Consider the following 23,486-nt stretch of genomic DNA (forward strand, 5'->3'; position numbering starts at 1 on the left):
AAAAGTGCTGGGTGCTATCACCATCTTAGTAAATCCTTTAGTACTACCTGAAATAGCAGTACTGTTTACAGGGAGGGGGGACAACTGCAGAGCAAGTCCCTGAATCAACCCCACCCTTTAAAATGAGTACAGAAGTGTTTTCTCACTCTACGTTTGGAGTAAATCCCCTAAAGTTGGTGCTGTGATCAATAACTGAGTGTGTTGTCTTGTTATTTACTGCTAATTCACCGCCCTGTTATTTCCATTCTCAGGGTGAACTTGGGCCTGTTGGTAACCCTGGCCCTGCTGGTCCTGCTGGTCCCCGTGGTGAAGCGGGTCTTCCGGGTCTTTCTGGCCCCGTTGGACCTCCTGTAAGTAGTCATGGACATAAGACAGTTGAGGAGAAAGACTCAAGGTGTGAGCTCAGGGAAGGTAAGAAATCCTCTCATTCAGTGAGTTTTTTCTTCTCCTTCCCCTCATAGGGCAACCCTGGAGCAAATGGCCTCACTGGTGCCAAGGGAGCCACTGTAAGTACAACTGGGTAGCTGGCATGTGCTGTTTTGGTTTAAAGGTGCTTAAAGAAGACTGCCTCTGCAGCCTGCTTCCTCCTGAGGGAACATTTTGTCTTCCCACAGGGACTCCCTGGTGTTGCTGGGGCTCCTGGTCTCCCCGGTCCCCGTGGTATTCCTGGCCCCGTTGGTGCTGCTGGTGCTACTGGTCCCAGAGGACTTGTTGTAAGTGGTCAATACTATAATATATTTATCTGTACCTTGACTTTACCTTGCAACTTTTTTGTCTTCCTTCTGTACTGCTGTGCAAAGGCTTATACTTCTTATGTAGCCTCATTATTGCCTGCATAGTCCCTCCTCTGTGCACGCATGTAAGCTTCTTCCTTAGCAACTTGTGGGGAAAAGAAATCGATGAGATAAACTCAGTGTGTGAGTCTTACCCTTCAACCAATACCATTTTACAGACCTTGAGTTTAAACAACCCAAGAGACCTGTCTGCTGCAGTCTTGACACATTTCTGTCATTTGACCCCCTGTTTCTTTCGGATCTTAGGGTGAACCTGGTCCTGCTGGCTCCAAAGGAGAGACTGGTAACAAGGGTGAGCCTGTAAGTATTCAACTTATCCTTATCAATTTTCAATCCAATTTCAGTAGCTAGATGTATTATAAAAATATTTTTCTACTCTCCTGATTCTTTTTTTTCTTCATAAAAACAGGGCTCTGCTGGAGCCCAAGGTCCTCCTGGTCCCAGCGGTGAAGAAGGAAAGAGAGGGTCCCCTGGAGAACCTGGATCTGCTGGTCCTGCAGGGCCTCCAGGGCTGAGAGTAAGTTCTGAATACTCCAGACACAGCAGGCCGTGAGCCACCCCTTGGCCGGGAACTGGTCAGCATTTCTCTGTGTGTTTCCTAGATGAAAGAGTATCTGCCTTCCGTTTGTTTTATTAAATTAGCAACTCAGCTCTCAATTTGGTATGTTATTAAATTGGTCTGGAAACAATGTTGACCTATTTTTGCCAGATGCCCACCAATGCATTCCCTTGGCATTTGGGTAAAGCACTTTGGCTTGATGTGCACCGATGTCTTCCTCTTAGGCTATATCATGCCCCGTCTTAGGAAAGTCTACCCAATGGGATCTACAGGTTTCTTTAATCCCCTGCTGTCTCATGCACTTTCCCACAGGGCAGCCCTGGTTCTCGAGGTCTTCCTGGAGCTGATGGCAGAGCTGGTGTGATGGTAAGTTGACCACCCCTTACTTCCCAGGAAGGACCTTGGTAATGCCGGTGCTGGATGTGTCCTCAGCCTCTTCATTTGGTCCCTCTCCTATTAACAGGGCCCTCCTGGCAATCGTGGTTCAACTGGCCCTGCTGGAGTCCGAGGTCCTAATGGAGATGCCGGTCGCCCTGGAGAACCTGGTCTCATGGGACCCAGAGTAAGTTTCAGAGAAATTCTCATAAAGTCCTTTCTGGATTTGGGGCCTCCCTTAAAAAATGCTAAACACTGAGGGGTTCAACAAAAACATCTAAAATTAAGTTTGTCAGTAGATTTGCCAATGTTTGCCTTTTCAACCCAACTTTATCAGAACCCCATAGGAGGTTCCATGCATGGTGCTAGTCCATAGGTTTCCTCTGTATTGTTTGAACCAATGGCTAGGAGAGTTTGGGGAAACTGTATCTATTTTAAAACATCCAAATTAGTTTTGTTCTCTCCTCAGCACGTATCTTTTATCTTAAGTTATGAGTTTTCCATAAGGTATTCATGATATGTATTAAGGCTATACCCTATTAGTTTATTAGATTCATAAGTAAAGCCATTTTTCCATCAATCATAAAGCTCTGTAACACATTCAGCATCACACCAGCTAGAGAGGGGTGACCTTCTGATCCAGAGATACTCAAATCCATAGCAATAAAGTCATTTTTCCCCTCCATTATCTCTTAAGGGTGAATATCAGCTGTAATTTTATACCATAAACAAGTAATAGGGGGCAACACATATAGCAATAAAAAAAATCCACCTTGGAAATTGCTTACCAATTTTTTTTCTTCCTGTCCTGAAGTAAATAGTATAATACATTTTGCCCATACAATAGGTTGCTTAATAGTTTCTTCTGATCCCTATGAATGAATCAGTTGCAAAAAAATTAAACACAAAGGATCACACACACACACACACACACACACACACACACGCATGCACACACACACACACACACACGCATGCACACACACACACACACACACACACCACAGGAGAAAGATTTCAGAGTTCTTTTCATAGTTTCCAGCAAGGCTGCTATAGCTCTAATGAATCTCCCTCAGCAACAAACAAAAAGTGAGAAGAGAGGGCTCTGTGGAATTTCAATTAATTCTAGCCTTGAGTACAGAAGCTAACGTACCAATATGAAAGGACCCTCATTTATTTTACAGGGTCTTCCCGGGTCTCCTGGAAATGTTGGCCCAGCTGGTAAAGAAGGCCCTGTGGTAAGTATTGCTCATTTTCCATTTCGTTTTCAAGAACACTTATTGTACCCTCCTCAAGTCTATTTTTGAGGCTTATGTTTACATGAATACATTGAAAATAAGTATCAGCCACCTCAACATCATCTGGGAACAGAAGGTAATAGATTGTAATTATGGAGTCTAAATAGATGCAGGACTGAAAGCAGAGAAGGGATAAGAAAACCATGACTGGGAAAATTGAAGCAGGTGACAAGGGGACAGAGAAGGAAGAGAGAGGGGCAGATTGCGTGCACATGAGATTACATTGTCTGTCTGTGTACTGACATTCTATTTAGAACAGGGGAATTGAGTCATAATTTATTGGCACTTTCTACGGGAAGCTTTGTGCATACAGAAAACTACCATGTTTTGTTATTTGGCAAAATCCTCATCCTGATAGCTAGAAACCATGGGGACGGGGAATAAACTTGAAACTCTGGTTTCAGGGTCTCCCTGGCATCGATGGCAGACCTGGCCCAATTGGCCCAGCTGGACCAAGAGGTGAAGCTGGCAACATCGGATTCCCTGGACCCAAAGGCCCCTCTGTAAGGATCATGGCTTCCTCTGTCTCTCTCCATACCTATATGCTACATCTCTGCCACAATCAAGTATTTATCTCCTGATCCTCAGTTTACCTCAAGGCAGGTCCTCTCACCACAAGAAAGCTTTAGTGTAGCCATTCCATTAAAGCTTTACCTATGCTGCGGCCTTACACACTACTGGAAACCTACCTGAGTTACACACCTCTCTCTACAAGGATTCCTCTTGTATAGAGCTTCACAGTATTGGATTACGCCTTAAATAAGACTTTCAAAGCAGAGAAATAACAGTAAAATACACAAACCAGCAACAAAATAAAATCAACATTTGAAAACTGTCATAGAAAATCGGACATAGGACATTCTCTTTCATAGTTTCCCCTTCCCTGACTTCCCTCCAGTTGCTCCATTGTATCTGCCTTTACTTTGTTACCTCTTGATATCATGGCCTCTTTTTTCTTAGTATATGTGTGTGGGGGGGGTCTTCATAGCTTTTAATAATTTTTAATGTTTGTAATATACATATTATTTTTACAGGGTGATCCTGGCAAACCTGGTGAGAAAGGCCATCCCGGTCTCGCTGGTGCTCGGGTAGGTGTTAACTTGTACAGAGAAATTTCCCTAAAAATGCACCTTCTTTGAGGCTACCCGGCATCATTGTTACTTTCCAAAGTAGCATCGTAAGGGTCCTTTTACAACTATGAAATGGCTTTATTTTGAACTACATGGAAAAGACAGTGAGCTATAACAAACCAGAACACGACATTCAAAAATGAAGATGCATCTGGTCCCTTATTTTATTCATATTATGCTTAAGAGGTTATGAATATGTGCTCAGTCCTTCATAAACTGTCTCCTATCTGGGAACTTCTCTTGAACAACACAAGAAGTTAATTTAGAACTGGGTGGAGCTCACAATGAGTTTCTTTAATTCTAGTAATACTAAGCCTGTTTTGAGGAATTAGCTTTCAGGGTACTTTGAAGCCTTACAAGCTATCTGGCATGTGTATAACCATGGGCATTTTTGTTCTATTAAACATTTAGGGAGCTCCAGGTCCCGACGGCAACAATGGTGCTCAGGGCCCTCCTGGACCTCAGGTACGTATTTCCCCCTGATCTGTTCCAAAGCTTTGCTCTTCAGAGAAGCCATCTTCCCATAGTTAAGGTAGTGAATTAGCTTCAATGCTATCTCTCCTCTGTCACTGGCATCAATTCTATCTCTTTCTTCTTTGGAACGTTTGTTTGTTTGTTGTTTGTTTGTTTGTTTGTTTGTTTGTTTGAAATTAACCTCTGGCTTCCTACATATCTGGCAACTAACAATGTAATAGGAATACTTGGATTTAAAAGGGAAAACGAAATCTTTATATTTGGGCTAAAATGCAGAGACAAACAGCTAGTTCTCCTTCATGAAACTGGACTTACGAATTTGTCTTTAGAGTCTCAACATCAACACGTGATGTCATGATGTCAAGGGGGCAGTCACTAACATCCACTGCCATCTCTTCTGTCACTTTCAGGGTGTTCAAGGTGGCAAAGGTGAACAGGGCCCTGCTGGTCCTCCAGGCTTCCAGGTGAGCCAACAAGCAAGCAAGATTCTGACTTTCACCACGCTGTTCCTACCAATTCACTATAAGACTAGCAGTACCCCCAGTACCCCTACTGTAACACTAGCAGTACCCCCAGCACCCCAGCACCCCAGCACCCCAGCACCCCAGCACCCCAGCACCCCAGCACCACCACCATCCTGAACAGGCAAAAGGCAATTATCTAATGCAGCCATTTTTTGGAGTTACTTAATAACACATAACAATGTCCATGATGTTATTCCTTCTATACGCCCCAATTATCATCATCTCCCCTGAATACAGCCAGAAGATTGAAATTTTCCTATCTCTTCATCTAGGGTCTCCCGGGTCCCTCAGGTACCGCTGGAGAAGTTGGCAAGCCAGGAGAAAGGGTGAGTAGGATGACCTGAGAAAATCTAATAATTTCCCCCTTTATAAATGTCCTATTGCCATGTAATTACAATACAAAAAAAGTCATATTTCACACACTAATGATAGCAGTCTACCTTGTTGGCATTGAACAAAATAATGAAACATCTTATTTATATTTTCTCCAAATTGCCTTATTTTGTGGATTGACAGAAACATCACAATAGAAAGCAAAACCTATTGACCGCTTCACGTAATAGCCTTATTTTTTGTTTTGTTCTCTGCTATATTAAAATACAAATTATTTCCTTCTCCATAGTGAAAACGTAAATGCACCGATTTTCAATCAAACCAGGGCCTGGAAAAAATTGCTTTTAATGTTTTTCTTGGCATTCAGACATGACACTGCTATCCACGATCAGAGCCTGAGTTCTGAGTCATTTTCTCTAATTGTGATGAATGCGTCTCAATTTAGTTACATTCTGTAGCCTCGTCTCCTTTGTCAACACTGGGCCACATTAAAGAGACAGCTGGTCAGTAATAAAAGAGATACACATGGGGATACAATTAACTAGGTAACATACAGGATATGGTAATTTCTATTAAGAAGGCAGTAGTTGTGTAGCTAAGATGCACACGGCCTTGTTGTGTTTGGGACCCTCCTGACATTATCAGAGAAGATAGGCTGCTTTGTTGGTTTATAAAAGACAGGGAGCTAAATAATGGCTGATTTTCTGATATCAAGTCTGCAACAGACACGTGTTTCAGAGCAGCAGTCTCTGTTTGAATCTTTCTACAAAGCCAAAGGTTTTGTTGTACACCCTAGCCTGTATATCAAAGTGTTTATGTGAGTAGAGCCCAGACAGCTTTATTTTCTAAATGGGAATATTTTAGATACTTGAAGTGCAAGTACACATACGGCTACACACAGATTCCATGATTTGTTTACTATTGTGTCTTTACCTAGGGTCTTCCCGGTGAATTCGGTCTCCCTGGTCCTGCTGGTCCAAGAGTAAGTGGCACCTAGTTACATTTCACTTGACCTGTTTTGAAAAGGAGTGCTTGTCCCTCACACGACTGGACACCTTCCTTAAAAATAGTTCCTAACCTCTTCCATAGACATTGCCAGGTTCCTAAGTTAATAGTAAAAAATTCTGGCTAGCTGATCATATTTCCTATTCAATAACCTTATGATTTGAGAAACATAAATGAACAAGTGTATGTGTTATAGTAAATAATTTATATAAACAAATGTGATGTACTTATTGTAGTTGCTGGCTTTGAGCCAAGTAAGTTAATACCTAATATCTAAGGTGAATACTTACAGGATGTGTTTCTATTGAGAATCTGAAGTTAAATTCAAGAGTCGAGTTCTATGAAGGATTAACGACATTCTGTCTATGCACATTGGCATAGCTAGAAAGACTAGGGTGTTTAAGTCAAAGTATTCCATTATGTCATTAGAAGCCAGAGGTTAACTTCAGAAACCAATAGTTCCATAGAACAAAGTTAGAGCAAGGACCTTTGATATAATTGCAATGTGGAACTATGATGTAAATACTCATACTCTTGGCCACAAAATGTAATGTCATGGTGAGGTTTAGGTGCAAATTCAGAGGCATTCAGCTAAACAGACACAAATGAATACACCAAACACACACACACACACACACACACACACACACACACACACACACACAGCCTCTGTTTAATATCCTGCTACATCATTATTACATGAGAGTGTAAAGAGAGAGGTGATGTTACAATATAATCCTATCCTATCATGACATAGCTTTTCAAGTAAAACTCCATCATCTACCCTTTGACTATGAAGTGTATCTGGCATTTGACTTTGCCTGAAGCACAGAAAAGTCCATCCCTTCAGAGTAAAGGGATTCCAAAGGTTGAGTATGATGTTTCCACAGCAACAAGTTGTGGAATCGCAGTCTGAGCATATTAGAAGCCTGCGATACCTCAGCAATATCTCAGGCCTTTCTTCCAGTATACCAGGAGGGAAATGAGAGATGAAAAAACGTGCTAATTTTGCTAAAATCTGGTAGAACTCGATCTAAACCTCTAAGCAAGTAAGACTGTCAGACAGTGTCTGAGTCACTTCCAACTGTTGTCTTGTAGGGAGAACGTGGTCCCCCAGGTGAGAGTGGAGCTGCTGGTCCTTCTGGTCCTATTGGAAGCCGAGGTCCCTCTGGAGCCCCAGGGCCTGATGGGAACAAGGTAAAACTATTATTTATAGGTCGATGGACTGGGCCCATGTGCTTCAGAATAAATAGATCCAAAAGAACAATGACCATTTTGGAAAGTTTTTATTTCCAATTGCATGGTGATTTCTACCTCAGTTATAAACGATATGATTCCTGCGAACATAATTATTCCAAAAGGTAATTTGAAGAAGGAAAAAAAATCTTTGTCTAGAAGCTAAGAATGAATTAGTATGGTTTTACCCTTTTCCAATTACATTGTTCATGCTTTTCATTGAAACCAAGGACTACCCTCTACCTGTCTAGAAAATACATTTTGTTGTATCAGCATCTAACCCCATACAGTCAAATTTCCAAAAGTAGTGTAGTTTTTAATAGTGAATTTATAACTATTTAAATTAACTAAATACTACACTTACCCCAAAGGCACAAGTCTAAAAGTTGGTGTACCAAAGTAGATTTCTAGTTTAGTTTGAGTTTTTTTTTTTAAAGGATAAGCAACTTATATGACTCCCAATTCTGGCCTTTGGGGGAACAAATGGAGAACTTGATTCAAAAAGATATTTCATTATATGGAAGGTATTAGAGGGGGGAATGAAAACAACATAAGAGGGAATCAAAGAAAGGAATATGATGACATTCAGTGGGGCTTTTAAAGGGATCTATTCATCTCAGTGGCTAGCCAACAGGTTTCACATGTAGAGAATTGTGAGGCTTAATATAAAAATGGAAGCTACATTCTCCACTCTTATGGAGACAATCATCTCCCAAACTGATGGGGTCTCCTTCTATGTCACTTGCCTGAGCTAAGAGACTTATCACTGAAAAGGTTTGTGGGCAAACATTTTTCAATCTCTCCTTCCCATTGTCCTGCCTTCTTCTTGTCTGAGCTTGCCTTCCTTAAGAGGACACGATGCAGGCTGCAGGAGAATAGCAGCCACCCACTCTCTGCCCTCTTCTCTTTAGCCATGGTGTCATTAATAGCGGGCCCCCTGTTACATCCTTCCTCCTTTCAGTGACGCTCCTTTGTGTCTCTATGCAGCCAAGAATGCCATCTATTAAACGTTTAAATTGGAATTCTTCAAGAGTTTCAGTCTTGGCTGTCTTCTTTTGCTACTGAAATAATTGATTTCACATGGTTTTCATTCCAGGGTGAAGCTGGTGCAGTCGGTGCTCCAGGCTCTGCTGGTGCCTCTGGTCCTGGTGGGCTTCCAGGAGAGAGGGGTGCTGCTGGCATACCTGGAGGCAAAGGAGAAAAGGTACTACTCAGTAATGGGCCTGGATATATAATAGCCATGAACTAACTCCAGGCAAGAAGGCTGTGCAAGGATCCACCGTTGTTTACAGTCCCTAGCAGGCGGTCTGGTAGCATTTTGACATCTATATGCCCCTCCCTCTGCTACCCAGCACCTACCCATGTCTAAACTCCCAAATCTGGCAAAATTCCTTGCTACCATGGAATTTCATGCAAGCAGATGGTGTTGAGTAATACATGAGGCTCATTTTAATGCCACTAACAATAATGCCTCATCCTGCCCTAATTAATGAAAGAAGCTCTATCGAACAGCTGTCAAACGTGCTATGGCATTCGTTATGTTGTAAGAGTGACCAGGCGCCACTGCCCGTTGCCATGTTGTCTTGTGATTTCAACCTCATCAATTTGAAGCTCGCTTCATGATGAATCAGAGGAATGTTTATTTTTTAGTATTCGGTAGTTATCTGAGAGGGGCCAGAAAAGATGAGCTTCCTACTGTTTTTCCCATTCAACATCCTATAAAGTGGTGGGAAATCAGAAAACACTGAAATTCTTAAAGGGTGGCCGGCATTATAGAAAAATTTTTGTCAAAGCACTCTGCAGTTCATTTCCACTCAAAAGTTTAGCTGGAGAGCAACACGTGGCTCTTGCTTTGTACTTACAGGGTGAAACTGGTCTCAGAGGTGAAATCGGCAACCCTGGTAGAGATGGTGCTCGAGTGAGTAGAATCTCTGTTTAATGTTTGTTTGTTCTTAAACTCTTATTTTGTTTTTTTTTTTTTTGTATCTTATTCCATTGGATTCAGCAAATTCACAAAGGAGACCTACGAAAGAATCCAATTTGAGGAAAATTGCAATCCATTATTCCCCAGATCACTAACAATATCATTTTACATGCTCCAAAGGAAAATAGAAGCATGACGCACCTTTGAAAATCACATCTTTACTTTCCCGACCTTCTTTGGTGTGAAGTATTCCAGCACCAAGCTACACACCGAAAGCTGCAGGTTTAGAAGACCACTAATGAATAATAGAGCTTTTAGAAAAACAATTCTCTCATTTAAAAAAAAAAAGCCAGAGTCCCCACCAATGTCTTACTATTCACCTTTCCACCTAGGACCTGAGAACTAAGCTCTGACTACCTTAGGTGTCACAGATGACCCCCCCAAGGAAGTCTAATGACCTTCCTGAGCTGCCTTCACTCTGGCGCTTCCTTGGTGAGCTCTGTCACCTCTCCCTCCAAGCTGATGACACACTGTAACATATTCCTCCTATTCTTTGCCTTGAGTCACCTCATTCTCATAGTTCCAAATAAGGCTATGTGTTTGCTTCCCTCCAGGGAATCTTACAAAAGTGAAGGAATACAGAACTCCTGAGTCCTTCTCCTGCTCTAGCCTTTCACAAATCCATAACCCAGTTCCTTCCTCCTGAACTGACCTCTGAGAACCTTGATAACAAGTACCAACATAGATTAGGGCTTTCTCTTTTTCATTATTAATACAAGTGTGTGTGTGTGTGTGTGTGTGTGTGTGTGTGTGTGTGTGTGTGTGTGCGCGTATGTACTCTTGTTCACTTGCACCCATTGAGTGGATATGTGCCTGTACCATGACTAAGTATGGAGCTCAAAGGACAGATGATGAGTGTTTTCTCTCCTTCTATGGATCCCATATGGGTCCCATGGCTCAAACTTGGGTCATGAGGCTTGACTGCAAACACCTTTAACTGCTGAGTCATCTCGCTGGCCCTCAGGAGCTTTCTTGATGTCCTACCACAATGTGCAAAGTCCTATGTATGAGGACAGAGTTCAGTTTGGATGCTGTGTATTATTTTCAATAAGACCTATTTCCTTTTGGGTCCTAGGGTGCTCCTGGTGCTATAGGTGCCCCTGGTCCCGCTGGAGCCTCAGGTGACCGGGTACGTATGCATTTGAAATAAGTTGTATATGTTTTCATTGAGTTGTAACTCTCTGAACGGATAGCAGTATGTAGAATTCCCTGCTTGCCCTAGTCCCAAAGAGCCTCGGCAATTCATTTTTATGGCTGGGTCTAAAGCCTGCTTATTTAAAAAAGGAAAGAAAGAAACTGGCCGTTGCAGGAAACAAATGCTGCTTGTTTGGTGTTCTCTTTTCTTGCCTATGGACGTGCCAACTGCCTGATCTATACCTTAATCCCTATCATTTATTTTAAAGACTTTCCCTCTTGCCCATTAACAATATCCTAATGCACTAAGCCTTCTCAAAGCCTTCAATTGTAGAAAGGAAAAAAAATCAATAAAATACATAGTGTGCCCATTTCACATCGAACAGTTCATTTAAAATAGACCTTATTTATTGTATTGCAAAGATTGCAGCAAATAGATCAGTCCTGCATCCATCTAAAAATTAAAATGTCCTCCTACTGGTATTACGGGGACTGATTTATGGTGTTTCTGCAAGTGAAGCACCAATACCACTCTACCTTTTAAAATGAAGCCAGCCTTAAGTAGAGGAAAAATTCACCTCATTTTATTCTCTGAAATGTCCATTAGTCTCTTCCAAGGTAACTGCAAAGTGTGAGAACAACCCTCTTTCTACTGCTCTTCTTTCTTCCTCCCCCATCTACGTGAGGCACATTCAGCAACTCATCACTGGTCTTTGGTGCTGTTACAGGGCGAAGCTGGTGCTGCTGGTCCTTCTGGCCCTGCTGGTCCTCGAGGTAGCCCTGTGAGTAGATACCAGAGCTTTACGGATACTCATATTTTATGGTTTACAGACATCTAAGGAGCTGTGACTGTGACATCTTTATCTCCCACCTAGGGTGAACGTGGTGAGGTTGGTCCTGCTGGCCCCAATGGATTTGCTGGTCCTGCTGTAAGTATCACATAAGGGAGATTAATGTGACATCAGAGTGAGTCAGAAGGCCAGTGCTCACTGCTGTTCCTTCCAACAGGGTTCTGCTGGCCAACCTGGTGCTAAAGGAGAAAAGGGAACCAAAGGGCCTAAGGGAGAAAATGGCATCGTTGGTCCAACCGGACCTGTCGGAGCTGCTGGCCCATCTGTAAGTTGAATTCACTGTTGACCAACATACCCAAGCATTTTTATAGTCCAATATGTGCCCATAAAGTGCCCACTGTTTACTAAGCATTCCAGATAAAAGATTACATACACACGAGTGCATGTGTGTATTGTGTGCAACACACACACACACACACACACACACACACACACACACACACACACACACAGGATTTCTTTGTGTAGCCATAGCTGTTCTGAAACTCATCCTGTAGACCAGGATGGCTTCAAACTTTTCCAAGTGCTGGGATTAAAGGCAAGGCTTGGGTCACCACACCCTGAAAAACTTTTTTTTCTTTAAGAATTCACGTTAAAACATCCTGTAAAAGTTTTTTTAAATATCTTGTTTTCATTCCTCAGTAATCCATGGGGTGTTACTAGTTGAAACAGAACAATTATTTCATGTGATGTAGATAAGTGTGTTTCATTTCTAAATTTTTCTTCAAGGGTAGAGGACATAGAGGAGAATGTGCCATGGGAAAACAAGCATGACATTTGCAAGAGTTACTTGTTTTGTGATTTGAAGCCACCTTTTTTGCTTGCATTTAGGGTCCTAATGGCCCACCTGGCCCTGCTGGAAGTCGTGGTGATGGAGGGCCCCCTGTGAGTATCTACAATTGACTTTTCTTTCTTAGCTTACGTACTAGTGACAGTTTGAAAGTTTCAGAATTCTGGTAAATTTGAACTGTGACAAGGAGGAGCTTGAGAGTCCTGTCCTTTAGAATCTGATCAGAAAAAGTATGAAGTTCACCAGTACTGAGCTTAAAGTCAGCTACATGAGCACTAACTCAATCCCAACTGCAACTCAGGGCCTCAGAGGTTTGCTGCTGCCCAATGAGGGAATAAACAAGGTCAAAAATCAGGCAATTTAATTGGAAAACAGAACCAGAATTTCTTTGGTACCTCTTATCCTTTTGTTAATGTCTTGATTCTTCTAACTAACTGAGTCTCCTTCTCAGCCCAGGTTTTCACCCCAACTCCCTAGAGCCCCAGAGGTCTCCAAGAATGAACCCCTCTAATGTTTTCCCTCCGTAGGCAATACTTAGCACACTGGCTCAATTTCATACTTCCTTCTCTGAGCAACACTCCTTTTCCTACTGCCCCCCCTCTCTCTCCCAGCCAAGAGGTCAATAAACATTCACATATCCTAATGAAAATATCTTATACTCTCCCATATCACCATCAGATAGCCTGCTAGCACTACAGAAAGTACCAACAACCTTAATGCAAAATGCAGGCATTTCATCTAGAAGTATACTGATAAGATGTGTAGACTACTAGAACCTTCAGGATCCTAGTTAACTGCTCCCCTACCTTAAACTGAGTGTTACCTCGTCTGTTTCCATCTTTAGCCCCGTGATAATTTTCCAAGGGGAAAACATCTTGTCTTATCCTAATTCCTAGAGTTGACTTGACTGAGTTTGAACATGTTTGGTTCTTAGGGTATGACTGGCTTCCCTGGTGCTGCTGGACGGACTGGTCCCCCCGGACCCAGTGTGAGTACATCATGCCCCAATATATCTCCATTTATACTCACCAGAAGACCAGGCCTCTGGTAGGAAATTAGGGAAGGAAACATCTATTAAAACAAATTGTCAATATTTGCAAATACTTTCCCAATTTAAAATTATGTTTAATGAATAAGACAAAACCATTACAAATTATATTCAGGGTATCAACTTAAATACTGTGATTTATTCATGCAAATACCAGCACCCTTTGGAATGCACAATCAATTTCACAAAGAAAAGTGCAACAGGTGCTTTGGTCACGTATCTACTATTTCTCTGCCTAATTACCCTTTATGGCTAATATTCTGTCTCCAGTCTAAAGCCACAATTTAAAGGAATTTAAAGGTAGTGTGGTATCTAACTTAATTCTCATTCAGACCCTCCTGTCAGGACTCAAGAGAATTTAATTATCAAGGATTAAGTATTCCACTCGAGGTTTCAGAGGAAAAAGAAATAGCAAAGATGTTGATTTCTTAGAACCTTTTACACATTCATAACAGAAAAATCTTCGTTCCTTGTAGGCATTTAATTAAACCTAGTCAGGAGCATATGAGCTCCTCAGTTATGAACAGAACACCAGGGTTGGCTTTGCTCAAGAAAAAAATGGGCAGAGTCTGCAAAAATCCAAAGTTTCCTTCAACCAAGACTTAATCAGCAGACTTAAATCTCTTCCTGGTTCTGACTCCAATCCGCTGGGGTACCAAAGATACAAGATGTCTTGCCTTCATCACTAAAGGTTCCCGCTGATTCTCCCTCATCAATAGCTTTATTACGGGCAGGAAAGAGAAGTTTAAAAGTTCCAAAAATGCCTGGGATATTGTTTTACAGAGTGACACTGTTCAAATCCTAGTATCTAGGAGCAGGGCAGCTCCTCTCCAAGTCTGGAACAACCAAGAGAAAACAAATGACCTTATACATTTGATCACAGGGTATTACTGGCCCCCCTGGTCCCCCTGGTGCTGCTGGTAAAGAAGGTATTCGTGGTCCCCGTGGTGACCAAGGTCCAGTTGGCCGAACTGGAGAAATAGGTGCATCTGGTCCCCCTGGATTTGCTGGCGAGAAGGGTCCTTCTGGAGAACCTGGTACCACAGTAAGTGATTTCAAACCCCTTTTCTTCTCAACACTTGGGTAGAGTTAGAACAAAGCCCCTTTACAAACCCTCAAGCGTTCTGTATCTATTAGTGAGTAATGCAGGCTCTCGAGTTGAGCTCGACTGAGCCAGGGAATCTGCAGCACACAATAAGGTGCTGTGGTAGAGGCAGATGCACAGAAAGCACATGATAAGAATGACGGAGGTGAGGGACTGCAGCTTCTCTGTCACAGCCCTTTCTGCTCTCAGAGGGATCTAAGAATTAGCACAGAACCCTACTGCTGTGGCCAGCCTTCTGTAAATTAATCACGCTTCATACGCTGCTGACTCCTTAAACATTCCTGGTTCAGAATTACTGCAATTCCCGCCAAGTGCCCATATTAGACCTTCGAAGTCGAGATCAAAATTTTCTTCCCTGCGTAGAGTCTATGAAGATTAAATCCACACGCCCAATGGCTGTATTAATCTCAATGACACATATACATACCAAAATGTAAATTTGCTGTCATTCTCGGGGGAGGGGGTGGGAAAGACATTCAAGAATGTGTCCCACCAATTATAAGTCACTGGCCTGTTCCTAAACCCAAGACTCCTTGTCTTCATAGTCCTTGAGCTAGTCTGTATTATGAAATAGGGTCTTACCAGTAATAATCAGTATTTTTTCCTCTCATCTAGGGACCCCCTGGCACTGCAGGTCCTCAGGGTCTTCTTGGTGCTCCCGGTATTCTGGGTCTCCCTGGCTCTCGAGGTGAACGTGGCCTGCCAGGTATTGCTGGTGCTCTGGTGAGTTTGACGCCATTCTGATTCTCATTAACATAATAAAAGATTTTAAAAGCTGCCACTTCAGATGTGACAGATTGATCGCTGAATAACTCCACTTAAGTTTTTTTTTTTTTTATTCATGGCATTTTCTTTATACAGATTACCTGTCACCTATCCAGGAAGCTTTAATACTACCTTACTTAGACACATACTGTAAAGGCACAGCTTCACATTATGCAGAATGATTTTTGTTCTTTCTACACGCTTAAGAATGATATAAGCGCTAATTGCATTTACTTCTCTGTGATGTGAAATCCTGGCATCATTTATCCCACAAGAAGAATGGGGCCGTTCACAGGAAGTTCATGAATCATTTCATTTAACCCTATACGTGACAGCAGCTTGAAGCCACCTTTATCCAGAAACGTATCGACTTTATGAATTAATTTTATTTGGGGTACATTAGATGCCGTCAGACCCTACTCCTATCCCCATACATAGTTACATCCACATGATGGATCCTCTAAGTGTAGGGAAGACAGAGGGAGGTTGACAGTGATGGTGATTCCTGCCATGTTGTGACCCATCTACATTCGACTTAGCTGCTCTCTTTCAACTAGAATTTTCTGGAGTTGTTTTTGGCATGTGTGGTCAGCATTCTATCTTGGGATAGTAATGTCATCTTATCTTCTCTGCCACTCTAGGGTGAACCTGGTCCTCTGGGCATTGCAGGCCCTCCTGGGGCCCGTGGTCCCCCTGGTGCTGTGGGCAGTCCTGGAGTTAATGGTGCCCCTGGTGAAGCCGGTCGTGATGTGAGTACTTGGCTCGTAAAATCAAACCAAGCAGGATCTCATTCTGTGTCAACTTCTAGTGTTGAACTGAGGTTCCATGCCCCGAGCTTCTAAACTAGATAATCTACTTCTCCATATAATGATCTTTCTTTGCAGTAAAACTATGAGAATTGCTTGGATTTGAAAATGGTCTTTAACTGAAAGACTGCAAATTGGGGCTTCAATATTTAATTTCTAAAAAAAAAATCAAATTAGAAAGTTATTGCTCTCCCCCTTCTTTTAACTGTCTGAACACTGGGAATAATGAGGGCAGAGTAGCAGAGGCAGCGAGGCCAATGAATCACCAAGGCATCTTAATTTGCTTGATATTCTCTCATAGGGTAACCCTGGCAGTGATGGTCCCCCAGGTCGTGATGGTCAACCCGGACACAAGGTCAGGACACCTTTTCATCTTTCTCTAATTTAAGAGTGATCAAAATACCGACAGATTAATGCTAAGTTTCACTTTTGCCTCTGGTAGGGAGAGCGTGGTTACCCTGGCAACATTGGTCCCACTGGTGCTGCAGGTGCTCCTGGTCCTCATGGTTCTGTGGGTCCTGCTGGGAAACATGGAAACCGTGGTGAGCCTGTAAGTATGTAAATGTTGTCACCCTTGTGGACTTTACTGTGGCCTCACACTTGATCACTAAGGACATCAAGAGGATGGTCTTGAACTTGGCTGATGAGTTCTATTTTTCTTCTCTAATTCACAGGGTCCTGCTGGTTCTGTTGGTCCCGTTGGTGCTGTCGGTCCAAGAGGTCCTAGTGTACGTACATGGTGATAATTAATATTTAGGAATTAAGAAGAATGATTCTAAACCATCTACTTAGACAATAGATAAATATATAGGCTAGACTTTGGTGTTTTAGTCCAGAGTGAGAAATGATTCAGATGACTTTATTGATTTTAAGTCTATTCTGCATGTTCATGTTAGTTAGTCATAAGGAGGTAGCCCTTTTGTGCACTGCTCAGTTAAGGAAATGGCCAGAGAGGATGGCAGTCCAGTTAGACCTTTGTGTGCTTCAAGTGTTCTTTGTAAATGGATAAAACACCCTTCAAAGAGAGATAAGTGATGTCATTGTAAAAGAGCAGAAACCCATCTCTTTCTCTTTCTTTATAGGGTCCTCAAGGTATTCGAGGTGACAAGGGAGAGCCTGGTGACAAAGGGGCCAGAGGTCTTCCTGGCTTAAAAGGACACAATGGATTACAGGGTCTTCCTGGTCTTGCTGTAAGCAAAATATGACCTTGCATGAGTTCTAACTCAAATAACCTTCAGGTCCCTCCTCAGATGCCCACTGCTACTATGTAACACACACTACCTTCTAGAGCCATTCCAATTCTCCAGCTAACCCCACCTCTCTCAGAGAGGATCCAGTTTCATACTCTAGCCCAAAGAGGTAAGGGTTAAAGGAGCCAGAAACAGCCGTATATTAACATCTCCAGGCAACAGTGTCCTTCAACCCCACTTAAAATAAATATAATTAGAGGGATGAGTAATATTGCACTGTTCAAATGGCTTGCGGAAAAAAATAATTGAGCATAATACATATAATGAAAGAAAAGAGCTCCACTTTACATTCTCAATTTTCTCAATCCGGAGTCCATTGAAACGAAAGTTTTGATTCAATTTGGAAAGGAAAAAAAAAAAAAACCTATCTACTGATGCATGTTCTGACAATACTTTATTTTCTCTGTTCTCTCTTTGAAGGGGCTGCATGGTGACCAAGGAGCTCCTGGTCCCGTGGGTCCTGCTGGTCCCAGGGTAAGTGAATCAAAATTAAAGTCCTTCTCTTGAACTAAAGAATTATCTAGGCAGTGAGCCCTAGGCTACTGCTACCTGTGGGGTTTTACTCATTCATAAGCACTCGGTATTCTTTCTCTTTAGGGTCCTGCTGGTCCTTCTGGCCCCATTGGCAAAGATGGTAGATCTGGACATCCTGGACCAGTCGGTCCTGCTGGCGTTCGTGGCTCTCAGGGTAGCCAAGGTCCCGCTGTAAGTATGACTGGGAGGGATAGCTTAGGGCTTCCCTGACCAATGGAATGCTTCCTTCAGACTAAACCAATGAGATTTTGATAGCACATGGGAGTAGCTTCACTTCAGTAGCTCTCTGAGAAGTTTGTAAACTGTGTGTATATATGATGGGCTCTTTTGATCCTTCCCTTTGTGACTGAGATCAAGTAGTCTGTTTACATAAGCTTGTTCCTTTTTCTCGTGTTAGAACATGTACTCCTTTTTCTCGTGTTAGAACATGTACTGATACAAAGCACATCTGGCAATTTCCTGTCCTGTCTGCCTCTCCCACCATGAGCCACTTTAAAAATGGTCTCTCTGACTCTTCCTTTTTAGGGTCCCCCTGGTCCCCCTGGGCCTCCTGGGCCTCCTGGTGTCAGCGGAGGAGGCTATGACTTTGGTTTCGAAGGAGACTTCTACAGGGCTGACCAGCCTCGCTCACAGCCTTCACTCAGACCCAAGGACTATGAAGTTGATGCAACTCTGAAATCTCTCAATAACCAAATCGAGACCCTTCTCACTCCTGAAGGCTCTAGAAAGAACCCTGCCCGCACATGCCGTGACTTAAGACTCAGCCACCCAGAGTGGAAGAGCGGTGGGTTGAAACATTTAAACCACACTAGACCCCCAAACAGCTGACCTTTCCAAAATCAACATCCATTAATGTTTACAACGAATGTGTATTTCGACCCAAAAACTGCACTGTCAAAACTCACACCCAGTTAATGAAACATCATTTTCTTCCTCTGCCCATATCTGGCCTTAAGTCTGTTGACTTGTTTATTCATTTACTCCCAGTACAAGGGATTAAATAGCAGGCCTTAGACATGCTAGGCAATGTCTAGCAAAGAGCTCCATCCCTCAGCTACATTTTACACTTTTTGTTTTAAGACCAGGTCTCACTGCACTGGCCTCTAATTCACTCTAGTCTTAGTAGGACTTTTAAGTTTTGATTTTCCTGCCTCAGTTGGTCTAAACACCCTGATTGGATGTTTCATGAAGAAAAGGGAACTCTTAAAAATTCCCACTAACTGTGGAATAGGTGATGTAACAGCACCATCGAAATGTTTTTTTTAAATGGGAATCAATATTATTGACAAATCATTATTATTAGAACCCGCATTTTGCATTAAGTTTACCAGCTGGTCTTTCTTTCCTGAAAAGATTACTACTGGATTGACCCTAACCAAGGATGCACTATGGATGCCATCAAAGTGTACTGCGATTTCTCTACTGGTGAAACCTGCATCCAGGCCCAACCTGTCAACACCCCAGCCAAGAATGCATACAGCCGTGCCCAGGCCAACAAGCATGTCTGGTTAGGAGAGACCATCAATGGTGGCAGCCAGGTATGGAATCCGTCAAGTATTTGGTCTTTTCCTAAATATGATTTTCCTATGATTATCATTTGCTTTTTAATTACTTGGGCTTTAATCCTTTTATGCACGTGAGCTTATTATAAGAAACTGCTCTTTTCACAAATTTCAATTCTATCCTAGATTTCACGATAAAAGATAGGACTCCTCCATCTAATTCGATATTATTATTCAAATTTGACTTAGTGGGTAATCATTGGAGAAATAGCTAATGTCATTTCATGTAAAGGTGCACTGGCCAGCAGATCACCCACCCCCATGCTATGCATATGTATGTAGAGTGGGAGCAGCTTCTCTGAATTTTTAATCAGACCTTCCCACTGATGTTACCAAATGACAGTACAACCCAGTATATCACAGAAAACAGAATGAGCTCTGACCTGTCTCACAGCCACAAATTCTAATGAAGGGACATTCACAGTGATGGAGAACTGAGTAGGGTGCTCTTTTTCAGTGACACTGACCTAACCAGGTAGATCTTATGATCCTTAAAGCAACCGAAGCCTTAACAAGGGGGTCACGTCTCCTTAAAAGAGCGCCCTTTTCCTAAGCCCCAACTCCAACTCCATTATGTCTCCTTGATGCATTCTTTATTTGAGTCTCAGTATGCGGGTCTACTTAAGGGTTTGCACCTTCCTCTCCACAGTTTGAATACAACGCAGAAGGGGTGTCCTCCAAGGAAATGGCAACTCAGCTCGCCTTCATGCGCCTGCTAGCCAACCGTGCTTCTCAGAACATCACCTACCACTGCAAGAACAGCATTGCGTACCTGGACGAGGAGACAGGCCGCCTGAATAAGGCTGTCATTCTGCAGGGCTCCAACGACGTCGAACTTGTTGCTGAGGGCAACAGCAGATTCACCTACACTGTCCTTGTCGATGGCTGCTCCGTAAGTAATGGGAAAATGGAAGGAGAACATTTACTTTGGGAGATGAGGTAGAGAGTTCTAGCTTAGGCTATGAAATGAACAGAGGAATGAGAGACTTAATTGACTTTTTAAAAACACATTTAAGTGTATCCAGCAACTCTGTGATAACTACAGGCATTCATATTAGATACTGACTTCTAGGCAACTCTCACTGAGCTGACTCCCATGCCCACACAGTCCCTACTTGCCCTTCAGCATTTAGGGTTCCTAGATATTAGCATGTACCCAGAATTCAAAACTTACTGGGGTTTAAAGTGCTTCAGTTGCTCCTTAGAGTATGGCCAACATTCTAATTTTTTGAAAAAAAATTGTTTTTAGTATAAAGGTGTGTAACATGTTTTATGTGATATGCTATAAGTAGAATAAAATTTTAAATGTCAAATTACTGCATACATACCCAACTGTCAGCACACACACACACACACACACACACACACACACACACATGATGCATACACATAACATATACAAACACATATACAAGATACACACAGACTACACACACAAATACACAAGTACACACACACACACAAGATGCATACTTACCATATATACAAACACATGCACACAAGATGCACACACACACAAGAGGCATACATAACACATACACAAATGCACACACAAAATACACACAGACTACACACACAAGATACACAAAACACCACACACACACACACACACACAAATACATACATACACACCATATGCTCATCTTGTAAAGAATATGTATCCAAACATATTTGAAACTCACCAAGTTCCAAGTGAGAACCATCCCCTAAAAGACACCCGTGATGCTGTATGTCAACAATGGACTTCTTAATCAGGAACACCTATCTTCAGAAAAGTATAGACCTGCCAAAAAATGTCTTTTATAGACTCTGATGCTTCGATGTAAGTCAGATTCAGCTGTAAGTGACCTTATGTACTCTCCTTATTTCCCATTTTTTTTATTATACAGAAAAAGACAAATGAATGGGACAAGACAATCATTGAATACAAAACGAATAAGCCATCTCGCCTGCCATTCCTTGACATTGCACCTCTGGACATCGGTGGTACTAACCAAGAATTCCGTGTGGAGGTTGGCCCTGTCTGTTTCAAATAAGTGAACTCAACCTAAATTAAAAAACAAAAACCCCTGAAAAAAACTTTCTCTTTGCCATTTCTTCCTTTAAAAAAAAAAAAAAACTGAAAGCTGAATCCTTCCGTGTTTTCTATGCACCTACATCTTAAACTGTGGGCAAAAGAGAAGGATTGGTCAGAGCAGTGTGCAATATGATCCAGATAAGTCCCCTCCCTCAGGCCCTCCCCAAAACGTTTGCAGTGTTATTTCTGTGGGTTTTTTTTTAAACACTCTGACACCTGTTGTGGACATTGTCAACCTCTGTAAGAAAACCCAAATAAAATTTTAAAAATAAAATAAAAAGAAACCCATGAACATTTGCACCACTTGTGGCTTCTGACTATCTTCCACAAAGGGAAGTTTAAAACCCAAACTTCCAAAGGTTTGAACTACCTCAAGACACGTTCCCGTGAGTGTAGACCACCCCAATGGGGGTTGATGCAGACAGTCATGAACTGAGGTACTTGTTTTGCTTTCGACACAAAGGTGCTAATTAGTAGTATTTCAGACACTTGAAGAATGTGGATGGAGCTAGAAGAATTACAGAAGACTCGATCCTCCATAGTGATGTGCAGTGAGTGGGATTCTTAATTTGACTTAGCGGCCCTCTCGTTCACCTTATCCCCAACTAAAGGAATGAAGAACACTTGCCCCAGATTCTCTCCTCTCTAGATTCAGCATTCGTTTCTTTGCCAGCCTCATTTTCGTTCCTCCCCGTGGTTCCGAAGAAGTCCTGTTTCTTGGACAAGCAGAAAAAAAATTGAATTGTACCTATTGTGTATATGTGAGATGTTTAAATAAATTGTGAAGAATAAAATAAAGCATGTTTGGTTTTCCAAAAAGAAAATACTGAGTAAAAGTCCTTGCTTCCATGCTCTTTGCCACATGAATCTAGATCTCGACCAGCCATTAGAACAAGGGAACCTTGTTGGGAAGAAATTATGCAAAAAAAAAAAATAAAAAAAAAAAAAAGGTAGAAGGAGCCCAGAAGGATTCAGGATATCTAAGCTCCAGTCTCTGCTATCTTCCTTGCAGCTAGGTGACCTTCAGGCTCTATATCTGGGTCCTGCTTCTAACCAGATAACAAGAGGAGGAATTCTGTTCTGCACAGTGATGCATCTGTGACTCCCGAGTGCATGGTACCTAAATGACAAGATACTGTTGATATCTGTTTTCTATAAGCAAAGCTTCATAGAAACTTCAGCTTCATTACCCATCAACCACTCTGTAACTATGGCTGAAAGTTGGTCTATGCACAATTAATATTAACTAAAACACTTTCAAATAGTCAGTAAAAATGCCACACTCTTAAACTATGCTGCAATCTGCGTCCAATGCCTGTTAAGAGGAAATGCGTGTGCTGTCAATCAGCAGAGACAGTTGTGGATAATAGTACCAAGAACACCTACCTGCCAAATCAAGTTCACTTTCCTCCCCTGCACCTTTCAATGACATCTTTCACACACTTAAACATAGTAACGTGTCAAGTGAAATGTTAAGATTCATTTAGAACTTATTCCCTGTTGCAGAACGTAATTGTTATTGTAATATTTGCCTCCTGTTATAAGTCATTTCAAGATTCAATTAGTTTAAAAGCAAAAAGACTGAACATGAGGAAAATTGTAACATTAAAAAGTTATCGAGGTCTACTAACCAAGTGATAATATCAAGTGGAGGCCTTCCTCCCACTAGAATCTGAGTCCTGGGATGCTTGCTAAGGTACACATACACGGACACCAGCTCCCAAGTCCAGATCTCCTAACAAGTGGGTGTTTGTACTTCCTGTGCAATCCTGATTCCTGTACCAAGTAGGAAACTCAAGTCTCTGTATGCCCTTGATGTCTCTACCATTCCACAGCTGACAAGCATGAGTAG

General features: G+C 42.1%; 1 protein-coding gene across 1 annotated transcript in view; it reads left to right on the forward strand.

Annotated features, from left to right (window-relative positions):
• Col1a2 (collagen type I alpha 2 chain) overlaps positions 1-21,937 on the forward strand; it is a 34,878-nt gene extending 12,941 nt beyond the window's left edge. The window contains 36 exon segments of the mRNA NM_053356.2: positions 252-350; positions 462-506; positions 615-713; positions 1,041-1,094; positions 1,204-1,311; positions 1,666-1,719; positions 1,817-1,915; positions 2,913-2,966; positions 3,431-3,529; positions 4,061-4,114; positions 4,568-4,621; positions 5,041-5,094; positions 5,427-5,480; positions 6,425-6,469; positions 7,591-7,689; positions 8,825-8,932; positions 9,593-9,646; positions 10,788-10,841; positions 11,575-11,628; positions 11,722-11,775; positions 11,855-11,962; positions 12,529-12,582; positions 13,422-13,475; positions 14,419-14,580; positions 15,256-15,363; positions 16,047-16,154; positions 16,513-16,566; positions 16,654-16,761; positions 16,886-16,939; positions 17,294-17,401; positions 17,882-17,935; positions 18,059-18,166; positions 18,521-18,779; positions 19,349-19,533; positions 20,207-20,449; positions 21,447-21,937. Of these exon segments, the coding sequence (NP_445808.2) occupies positions 252-350; positions 462-506; positions 615-713; positions 1,041-1,094; positions 1,204-1,311; positions 1,666-1,719; positions 1,817-1,915; positions 2,913-2,966; positions 3,431-3,529; positions 4,061-4,114; positions 4,568-4,621; positions 5,041-5,094; positions 5,427-5,480; positions 6,425-6,469; positions 7,591-7,689; positions 8,825-8,932; positions 9,593-9,646; positions 10,788-10,841; positions 11,575-11,628; positions 11,722-11,775; positions 11,855-11,962; positions 12,529-12,582; positions 13,422-13,475; positions 14,419-14,580; positions 15,256-15,363; positions 16,047-16,154; positions 16,513-16,566; positions 16,654-16,761; positions 16,886-16,939; positions 17,294-17,401; positions 17,882-17,935; positions 18,059-18,166; positions 18,521-18,779; positions 19,349-19,533; positions 20,207-20,449; positions 21,447-21,593 (3,309 nt within the window). The 3' untranslated portion in view covers positions 21,594-21,937.
• The last annotated feature ends 1,549 nt before the right edge of the window (positions 21,938-23,486 follow it).

This window comes from Rattus norvegicus, chromosome 4 (genome assembly GCF_021556685.1).
Source record: "Rattus norvegicus strain SHRSP/BbbUtx chromosome 4, alternate assembly SHRSP_T2T, whole genome shotgun sequence".
Lineage (NCBI taxonomy): Eukaryota > Metazoa > Chordata > Mammalia > Rodentia > Muridae > Rattus > Rattus norvegicus.